This window comes from Sarcophilus harrisii, chromosome 2, assembly GCF_902635505.1.
Source record: "Sarcophilus harrisii chromosome 2, mSarHar1.11, whole genome shotgun sequence".
NCBI classification, from domain to species: domain Eukaryota; kingdom Metazoa; phylum Chordata; class Mammalia; order Dasyuromorphia; family Dasyuridae; genus Sarcophilus; species Sarcophilus harrisii.
Window position 1 is genome coordinate 640,526,337 of NC_045427.1, and position 10,975 is coordinate 640,537,311.

The 10,975-nt window shown below is 35.3% G+C and overlaps 1 protein-coding gene across 1 annotated transcript in view; it reads left to right on the top strand.

The window, feature by feature from the left end:
• RTKN2 (rhotekin 2) overlaps positions 1–8,637 on the top strand; it is a 76,744-nt gene extending 68,107 nt beyond the window's left edge. Inside the window, exons 12-13 of the mRNA XM_031956900.1 lie at positions 1,732–1,839; positions 3,004–8,637. Coding sequence (XP_031812760.1) covers positions 1,732–1,839; positions 3,004–3,356 — 461 coding nt within the window. The 3' untranslated portion in view covers positions 3,357–8,637. The remainder of the gene's footprint in view (positions 1–1,731; positions 1,840–3,003) is intronic.
• The last annotated feature ends 2,338 nt before the right edge of the window (positions 8,638–10,975 follow it).

Below are 10,975 nucleotides of genomic sequence, written 5' to 3' on the forward strand. Positions count from 1 at the left end.
ATGGAGCCGGTCAGCATTTCCCCTAAATCCCCTTCTCCGACTTGAGTAGAATTTGCTGTTGTGAAGGGTACAGTGGGGAAGGTGGTATTATGTTCCAATTTCGAACAAGATTAGTATCTTTTACAAAATTCAGCCAGCAGTTTAACAATGAGACTCCTTCAGCTAATCGGGCGCAGTAAAAACGCCGCACTTGAGAATTTGTCGAGAATGGCAGCAGAGACATCCTGCTTGGCTTGTCCACAATCTGTTTCATTATTTTCTCATTAGACTAGAGGTTGATTTGCAGGGGGGGACGGGGAGGGAGGGCAGCAGCTAGCTTTTATGTCTTTATTTAAAAGAGGGGGAAAGTACCGGGCCCAGATCCCCAGAGATTTAAACTTGGCTTAGAGAACTCTTGAAGGTTTATCCTTGGAATTTTATTCCTTTCATAAATTGCTGTCTTGCTTGTTTCCATATCTTTACCATATACCATACTTAACAGGCTGTAATAAAACATACTGAAAGGTTTTTTATTTTCCTTATTTACTTGAGGTGAATGGATTAAGAAGTTATAACTGTATTAATTAACCGGCTAGTATTTTAGAGGAAAACTCAGAAAACTGTGCAGATAACTTGACCGAAAATGAGATGTCTTTAATTTCTTAAAGCAGGAAAACCAGTCAGACTGGATCATGAGCGGGGATATTGAGAACATAATAAAATGCAGGGAACTGTAGGCCATAAATCATTCTTAAAAAGTTCCAGGCATTTGTACTACAGTCATTTTCCTGGTCGTGTGGAGGGCATAAACCTTGTGCCCGAAGACTATATGTCTTCGAGTTGGGTAATTAGTAGCAAGCACAGTGATGGGCAGGGATGCCGTCTGTGCATAGTAGGTGCTCACTAAGTACTGGAACGAAGGAATGAACAGATGAATGAACGTATGTTAGCGAAGCCCCCCTCCAAGGGAAGTCGGTCTCAGGGTTGGATTTTGAAATAAAAGTTTTGAGAGAACAGTTAATCTTTCCCAAGCTCTTTAATTTTCTCCAAGATTAGATTTTTTTCCGATTCCAATGCCTACTCATTTTAAAATGTCGCTCCTAAAACAAATTTGCTCGAGTTAGAAATAGATTGTGTGATATCTGTCCAATATTTTAGTAATAACTGGTTTCACTTAAAGAAAAAAGATTGATTTTCCGACATTAGATGGTTGTCAAAAGAATAATCATTTTAGATAATAGAACAATTGTTTATTAAATTGGCAATTCTTAGTTATGTTTTCCCAAATTAAGATCGTGCCTTAAAACGTGTTTTCAGCTTTCAGGTAGTTTTTACTTTTGATTTTGTCTGAAACGCTGAATGCTTATATTTATTATGTAAATTAACATCTCTGTAGTTTAACTCTGAGTGGGAATCACAAAAGAGTGATTACTGTCCTTTTAGTGAAGAAGTAAAAATTATCATCCTATTAAATTGTAGCTTAATATCTGCATAAAAAACTTTTTTCTTTTTCTTTTTTTTCTCTTTAAAAATTTTTTTTGTTATTTTTGCTATTAAATTTTTTTTTATTATATCAAGATGTGGGTTTTTTAACTAACAGTAAGGAAAGTTATGGGGTTTTGTGCAAGTTTATTTAAAGGTGATGTTTTTCAAGTTTACTCACAAATCAAATTAAATTTACTGGCATCTGTTAAAAATAAAATATATGGATTTGCATTTATATTTTAGCTCAGTCTGTCTTTTCTTTCTCAGGCCAATGGAAGCATTGTTGTGAAGAACTTATGAAAATTGAGATTATGTCACCACGGAAACCACCTTTGTTCTTGACAAAAGAGGCGACCTCAGTCTACCATGATATGAGTAAGTGGGATTTGTCTTTTCCAAGCTGCAGGGTAACAAAAACAACATTGTCTGTATTCAAACAGCTTGTTCTATTGACATTAAAATGCTGAATTTTTTAGAGGCCGTCAGAATGAATGAAAAAAGACTATGATTACTTCCTAAGGAGTTCATGTTTAATATATGAATTAATACAAAATTAATGAATACACATTTTTCATAGCTTGAATGCTTAAGATCAAACACAATTTTAAGGCTTCAGTATGAATAAAGGTACAGGGGAAATAAACATTAACTGAGTAGCTGATGAAAATTTTGAAAATGAAAGCTTACAATATTCCAAATTATAGTCATGTACTGTAATTTTTTTTCTCTTTTATTAAATTCATTTTTAAGTGGTTTTGGAAAATGAATATTAATGCATGGAAAGCTTTCATCTTTGGCCAAAGAAAATTGCAGTGTTTGTTACTTGGAAAAGTTTGAAACTTCTAGTCTCGTTGATATTCCAATCTCCCATATTTTAAAGAGTATTTAAGATCTGAGCTGTGTGACTTTGCAGCCATATTGTGAATAGATAGGAAATCGCAACTACATTCTGTTTTCATCTGTCATCATCCCCATATAGCCAAACTCATACTCCTCAAGCTGAGCAGAATATTTGAAAGTATTACGTTTTAAGAGTAAATATTCAACTAGCTATTTATGCTTAGGACACTTGCCCAGGGTCACACAAGTAACACAAGAAGTGCTGTGTCTGAGGCCAGATTTGAACTCAGGTCCTCCTGACTTCAGGGCTGGTGTTCTATCCACTGTACCACCTAGCTGCTCCTGTGAGCAAATTCTTGCAGGAGAATTGCATTGACTAAGAAATATAGAATTATCCCCTTTTAGACCTTGAGCTGAAAGGGATCATAGAGTATCTCTGATCCTACCCTGTCATTTTGCAGATGAGGAGGCAATGGCTTAGATGTTTGGCAATATAAATGGAATTGTTTTATTTTTAATTTTTTAAAAAACTTGATATTATTTAACCATTCTAAAATGATTTAGCTTTGTCTAAGGTGTTGATCTAAGATCCTTACTAGCTCTTAAAGTTAGGAAATGAATAGTTAATCTCTAGTGAAAAATGATCTAAACTTAGGAATTTTATCACCAGTTTTTTTTTCCCCCTTAAAATCATTATAGGCATTGATTCCCCAGTGAAACTTGAGAGTTTAACTGACATCATAAAGAAGAAAATTGAAGATACTCATGGGCAGTTCCTCATTGAAAAAGAATCATCTTCCCGATGGGGGGCGTTCTTTGACGGATCTCATCAAATAGTCTTGCAGAAAAAGGTTGTGTTGTCTCCAGCAAATGACTATTTAAATACTAATGATGGGAAAGGGAAAAAAAGGCGAGCACTTCTGCCTCCTTCGGATAAGCCACCATGTAGTATGAAAGGACCGGCGACATCGGACCAGTTGGACAAGGAGAACAAGGAGAACAAGACGGACTTTGACTCTCCGGCCTCCTCTTTGGATCCATCCCTCACATAAGCTATGAGTTGCTGCTTCCCAGTGGAGATAATAATTTAGGGTGATGAGATCTCGGCCTCTTGAGGTACAATGTAGAGGCCAAACCAGGGCCAGAGCCAGGACAGAAATCTACCAAAGACATTCTTCAAGAATGATTCCGGGTTCTTCAAGATTATCTTTGAATTGTTGCAATCCCAAATGCAACTCTTAATGAATACATGGCTTAGCCAAAGCTGGTGTTGGTTGCTATTTGCCATTGAGACTTGTTCTTTCACAGGCATTGAGATGTGTTGCTACTTAATGACTGTGATAACTATTTATACTGCAATAGATAGTGATTTGCATCAATGGTTTATAATAGGGTAACTAAATATTATAGTTAGGGAAGAAAATAGGAGGTTTTTTTTGTTTTTTTGTTTTTTGTAGTTTTTTTGAGGGGGGGAACCATTTTCCATGCTTAACTATCTCCATTCAGTTTCCATAATAGAATGAATGAGTCAGATTCAAAATGTAGTCTTAGAGTCTAGAAGAGTTAACTTGCTCCCACCTCAACACCAGGGTGTAAACTTTGCCCCCGGGGAAAATTGAGGGTTGTTGGGGAGAGAATTCCTAGTTATGTTATTAAATATGTGTCATATATTCATCCTGTGAATTTTAATGGGAATCAAAGTTTGTTTTAATTCACATTTCAAAAGTTTTATTCAAACCACAAATTGCCGAATCCACCCAAGAAAGTTTCTTTAATATTCTGGAATTTTCATCTGACATTTCACTGGCTCCAATTCAGTATTAGTCACCAGTTTATAGACTTGACCTTTTAAATTCTTGGGATAAATTCTGGAATCAGATTGAATTCTTCATCTTTAAAAGGAATTTTTAGTGCACTATTTAAAATTGTTTCCTTGATGAGTCCCGTAGCTATGTTTTACCATTAATCCCTGAAAGTCAAATACATCCAATTTTGGCCTACAGAAATGATACATGACAACATGTTCTATGCATTATTGAAGAAGAAATGCACTTTATATCCAGTGCTAATTTCCTATTGTGAAACATTGGATTTTCAAACTTTGGTTTGTAATTGAGTGCTTGGCCAACATTTTAACATTTAATTAGTAGCTGTGTTCAAAGGAGATGGCAGATTAGGAATTCTCAGAAAAGTTGAGTATGGTATTAATTTTCCATATTAAACACAAATAAATAGCATTCGTATTAAATCTGATCTTTCTTTCTTAAAGGTTTATAATCTGTTGTCTCTGTTATCTACCTAAAGTCAGATTCTTACAACAGTGACATAATTTCCATAGGTGGTAATTTCCATAGCAACTAATCATGGTGACAGAAATGGGATTATGAATTCAAGGAGAAGAATAAACAGCAGGAACAGATGAACACCTTAAAAGGAACAAAAAATCCTTTTCTTGTTATAATGTTTCTTGTAAGCTAGAACAGAGGGTTATTTCTTAAAAATATCTAATCCAAATTTCCAGACAAAGCATTTTCCATAAGGTGTCAGTAGCAACACCAACCATCTCAAATCCTGCTGAATTCTAAATGTTGTTGGAAGAAGGAAATAAAAATACAAGGATTAAATTACTGCCCTGTTCTCTAATCTCTGGGGATCTTTTTAAAGCTATTAAAAGCTCCAAATCTTGGATCAGGACTGCATTATTACAATGTAGAATAAGTACTTGGCCAAAAGGGTCTCTGTTAATTTAATTGGAGCCTTTATTTTTTTCCCTGATAATATCTATTGCCACATATGTAATATTTATGTCTGGAATGTGTGTGCTTATATATGTACATATATGTATGTAGATGTCTAATTTGTATATAGGTGAACACATAGAATGATGCCATTTTGTTGGTAGCAGGACATGTACTTTGTGTGTGTGTGTGTGTGTGTGTGTATGTGTGTGTGGTCAAGATGTATACAAAGAATGAGGGAGAATTTCACTGGAAGAACAAGGAGAGACAAGATCCTTAGCATGCAGGCAAATCGGAATGGCTGGCTAGGGTAATTTATGGAAGATTCTGCTTGTGAAATCCTAGAAATAAAACTAACTTCCTTTCTCCAGTGAAAGAAGTTTATATTAGTTGCAGTTTTGATTGCCCTTTTAACAGATGACATTGAAAGTCAAAAAGGAAAATACTGGTATTAAAATGTAAAATAATTCATGTAAAATAATTCTTTTTTTTTTTTTTTTTTAAATAGGACTGTTTTAGATAGTATTTTGTGTCATCTGTTTCTACCTAATTGTATATCTAGACTACGCCAGAGGCAAAATGGCTTGTGTCACTGGAATGGGCCATTCTCTCTTTCATAGTTGGAATCACTTTATGTCTAACCTCTCTTGAAACTTTTGAATTCCATCCTTCTCATTTCTCATGTAAATTACAGCAGGGAGAGATTTTAGTTTGATGTGAGTTAAAAGTTCCTGGCTACAAAAATAATTTACACACCAGTCGTACCTTTCCTCAGTGGACGACTTTGAAGGTCTCAGAGTTGAATATCTGTTTCTCTGCCACTGAACATGGATGGACTGGAGCCCTTTTTTAACAGTCCTTCTAATGACCTCTTGTTTACTGATGGACCGAGACCAAGAATAACAGGTTCTCTTTATTTTAGAATTTTTATTTTATTTTTTCAGCTAATAAATATCTTTTCTTTCCCTCTCACTGTTCCCTTCCATGAAAGAGAAAAAAAGAAAAGGCTTTTTAACAAATATGCAATCAAGCAAAGCATGTTCATATTCAACAATGACTATCTAATTGTACATCTTGAATCATAACTTCTTTTGTAAATAAAAGGAATAGTAATAATTCTCATTTGTATAGCACTTTAAGGTGTGCAGAGTGATCATAGACAGATTATGTGAATAGATTCTAAATGGGTACGTGTAGATCGAATATAAATAGCATACAAAGGAAAATTTATATTGATAATTTAATAGAAATGTATATGAACTGAATAATCATTAAGCAGAATACCCAACACGATTTGCAATAAAGACTTAGCCTAGAGTAATCTGAAACTACTTCTGAACCCCAAGTAAATTGTTTGCCCTTTAAGTTTCACTAACTCTGAGGTATCTCCAGTACACATTTGTGCACTGAAGGAAATAACTTATTATTGTTGCCATAATGTCTGGAAAGAGTTAAATTGCCCCCAAAAAGACAAAACCAGGCAGTTTCCTCTCTTGCTCTTGGTGAGATCTGGGCCCTATTTGCTTACAGTTTATTAGATTAAGTAACATGAGAGCCTGGAGTATAGTAAAAAGTATTTTAAGTTGTACATTTTTCCATTATGCTCCGGTGTAGACAACTACATAATTACCATTAGGATATCTATGTTAGTTTAAAAAAAAAAAAATCTAGGATAAATTAATGAAACTTCTTTCCAAAGCTGTTGTAATAGAACAGGGACTTTACTGTCTCATAGCTATACTGTGGCCTAATAAATGTCATCACTCTAGATGTTAAAGTGAAAAGATATCTCCATAAAGTAATATGCTTCCTAGAAACAACTTCTAAGGAAATATGCCTCTAAATAGATTATATGTTATATATATAACATAAATAGTACAAAAACATAGAAAATGGTAGAATAGGACTACATTAATGCCTCCCCAAAATCTTCCTATTTTAAGAATAGTTTATTTTATCAATTTTTGGTCAGTCAACTAAACCATTTCCTAACCCAAAGCAATTTTTCTATTTTAATCCTAAATAATTTTTTTATCTCCATGATTTTAAATTTATCAATGGTATAGACTAGAAAGATGCTGTTTTCCCCCCCTAGACAAACACAATGGATTGAATGTTTTCTGGAATAGTATTTGTCTCCCCTTTGTCTCTCACATACGTACCCTTTGGAAGACATTGTTGTTATACAAAAAGCTTCCATCCCTCTCTCTATTCTCCCCCTAAAGATTTTTTTTTTTTGAAGGGACTGAGTTAAATCCATGATGAAGTTCATCAAAGACCTGTTCATTTTATCTCATTTCCAATAAATGGTAGCAGTTTATGATACAGAATAATGTATGCAGAGTTGTAAAAAAAAAAAAAAAAAAAAAGCTGGCTCAGCTTTAATGGGCTGTCCTTTCAAATTCCTTGTTTGCTCCTTTAAATTGTCTCTTTGTGTAGACAGACGTAAACTTGAAACAAAGCCTTTTTTGACTGGAAACTTAAACCCCGCCTTGTTAATGATAACCTAATTGGTGGAACTCCAGAGAGCTAAGAGATATATGGCAATTCTGTGATGATATTCTGATGCTCTGAAATGACTGGTTGCAAATTTGCTTTTTATATCCTGCTATGTGAATTCCCTATAATAAGCATTAGTGTATTTTTAAGCATTGACAGTCACAGTGTGGTTAAATACAAAAATAATAGAATCACAGAGTGGGGACAGATGTAAATCTAGAAGGCATTTGGTTAGCATATAATTTACACCTCCTAAGGTAAACAGCTTTTCAGAAAATATCCGACAGGCCAATTCTCCGGTGAGTTTTGCAAAATCCATTTTAACTTTCTCAAGTACCCCCCTGACCTGGGAGAGCGCCTTTTTAAAGTGGATTCAAATGTATGTGGAAAGTGAAATCCATTTATAAATGCCTTATCTTTGCCCTTTAGGGTTCTATTAAATGTATTTTACTTGGTACTATTAAAAATGGAAATTGTGATGATTTAGAGACAACCCATGTAAGGTCACTTAGACATGTTTGTATTGTATAAGCAGTCAAGTATTTCTTCAGGCATGGATTCAAGCACCTCAGCCACCTGCTGAGAAGTTAATTAGTTCAGCCCCAAATGGAATTATAGGGCAGTGTGGCACAATTTATGTGAAATGGCATTTTAGAAAGCAATCACCTGTAATGCGGGGGTTGGAGAGCAGAGGTAGGAGAGATAGAACTGGCAGAGAAATGCCATCGCGCCCAGAATATTTTTTTCGATATGGTAGGAATTTAGCAAAACACAAATTGTGTTTTTAAGAGTGAAATATTAAAACACTAATTAAACTTTAACTGATGACAGTTTAATTTCCTGGTACATCTTAAACGTTCCATTAGTCTTAAACCCGTAATGTAGATGGCGATGTCTTTTTATGCTTACATTTCAAAGGCATTGCCGTAGTTAACTGTTTACATATTTACTTTTAATTGCTTTATGGGTACTAATCATAAGCAAAGGTTTGTTCTGGTTGGTCTAACTTTGCAGTTAATACTTTTTAGCCTTAACAACTAGGAAGTACCTACTTTGTTGTTTTTTATTTAAAAAAAATAAAAATATTTTCATCTGACATGAAATTGTTGAGGGAATGTTATTTTTCCTAAGTAATACGTATAATTTGTATTCTGTATGTCCCTCCTGTCTTAAAATCTATGCTCAAGTGAATTTCTGGATTAAAGGGATCTATTATACCAGGGACTTATATTTCCTTAAGCAAGTAGAAGCCATGTGTTCATGGCAACTATAAATTCAAAGAACCAATTCATGAGTACATTTTTTTTTTTTTTTTTTTTTTTTTTTGCCTCTTTCTCAAAGAACTTTCCTCTGGGTTAATACTGACAATAATAAACAGTATAGTGACCCGAGTTCAGTCAAATGGACAGACAGGCGCTCGTGCTAATTGTAAAACCAATATCCTTATGGTCTTGTCTGGATGGAGCTAACGTTTGTCAGATGCAGAATTGGATGTATTTAACATCCCACACTCCCTTGAATTCTAGACTTCCTCTTTTCATAGTCTGTACTATCCACAGACTAGGAAATAGCAACTCGAAGCTTTCTCATAACTTAGTGATGGAGAATTTCCCCAATGGCAGTCTGATAGTAAATTAGACACGAGAGAAACTGTCTCTCCTTACCACTAAGAGACCACTTATTTGAGTGTTACCTCCCTTAGCACCTAATTTATTCCCAGGGAACAACTTAAGAGATGGGGTTGGGAAGAGAAAAGAGCAATGAAGTGGCCACTAACTCAATTACTAATGTTAAGTCTATACTTGATTTTCCAAATCTATAATATAACTACCATGCTAAAAACCTGTCGCTTCTTGTGGGAATGAGTTTGCTTTCTCCATGGAGAAACATTTACTAACTGAAGGAAGGATGCACTAGGACCACTAAAGTAGATTGCGATTCATCACCTGCCATGGGCAAAGAATGAAAAGACCCCTCTTCTCATTGAATTTACATCCTAATGAAGACAAACACATATAAAATATGTTGCAGAAATATAAAATTATTAGACATTTACTAAAGGCTTCGCGTAAGAGGGTGGTACTGAAGCTGCATCTGAAAGTGAAGGCAAGTCATTAAGTTGGGTGAATTTTCATCATAAAAAAATAGGGTTTTTTCAGAAGCACAAACCAAATATTGCCAACTTAATATTGTAGAAAGTGCATTTTCAGAAGTAGTCATAAAGAGTATGTGGTCATGTGTACATGTTCTCTCTCTAATGAAAATTCATTACTGGCTCCATATATCATTGAGGGTTTTTAATCAAAATATGTTCCATATGTTTCTTCATGCAATTTTAACAAAGGGAAAAAATAGAACCTACTGAATTACAAATGATCCAGTGGGCAACAGAGAGATACACTATTTGGTATGTTACCAACAATACCTTGTGAGTTAGATGGGGTGGAAAATGAGTGAAACAGGGCCTCTAAGTGCCATGTTGTATGAGAGAAAAAGTCTGGAACGACCAAGGGTGGAAGAAGAGCTGAAGATGTGGATCAGAACAGAGCAGACGGAGCTCAATTCTCTCCCATGGGACATGGGTCTGACAAAGTGGAAGGTGAGCCTTATAGTAAAGAAGACTCTGTCATATGCCGACCTTCAGTTGCAGATGGCAAATTCTCCATTTCAGGCAGACTGAATTATTAGCTATTAATTCTATCTGGCCCTCCCCCCTCCAGTCTTGTTACTGTTAACTCCAGATTCCTTAGTCATAAACACTCTGTGCATCTCCAATAACTGAAAATCTTGTTTCTTTGCAAAATGCCTCCTTTCCAGAAGGCAGTATACAGCTGATTCCCCAAGCTGAAACTGGTCTTTGCTTCCTCCCATCTCCTCCATTCTTCTGTCTGAATTTCTTCCTTCTTACCCAATTCTACCCAATATCATATTGGCTACTTCTTGAAGGCAGGGACAATCTTATTTTCCATATTTATAGCTCCCCTAGTGAAAGTCCTCAAGGTCTAATGGGCAGAGGCTTGACATGTTCAAATGCTGTTTCTGCCACTTAATAAATAGCTCTTTCATTTCAACCAATTTATTTAGAGTTCCTCAGTCCTCAGCCACTCTCTTAGAACTAAATTGTTGAGGAGATGCAGACTTGCATTGATGGAGGGACTTTTCACACCAGTATTTCCCTTACCAAGGAAATCAATTATATATTTCCACCATATTGTTTGTCCTTTGTTCTCAGAGAAGATCATGACATTAGGAAGGACTTGCAAGTAAATTGGATTTAAGTGAGGTAGGGCTGTGCAAAATTTGAGAGCTTCACTTTCTCTCCAGAACTATCTGGGTCCAGTGGCAAAATATAATCGGGATAACTGGAAATGGCCCTGGATGCAGTGAGCAGCAACTCCTGCATCTTGGAACATAACTAGGCAATTAACTCATTT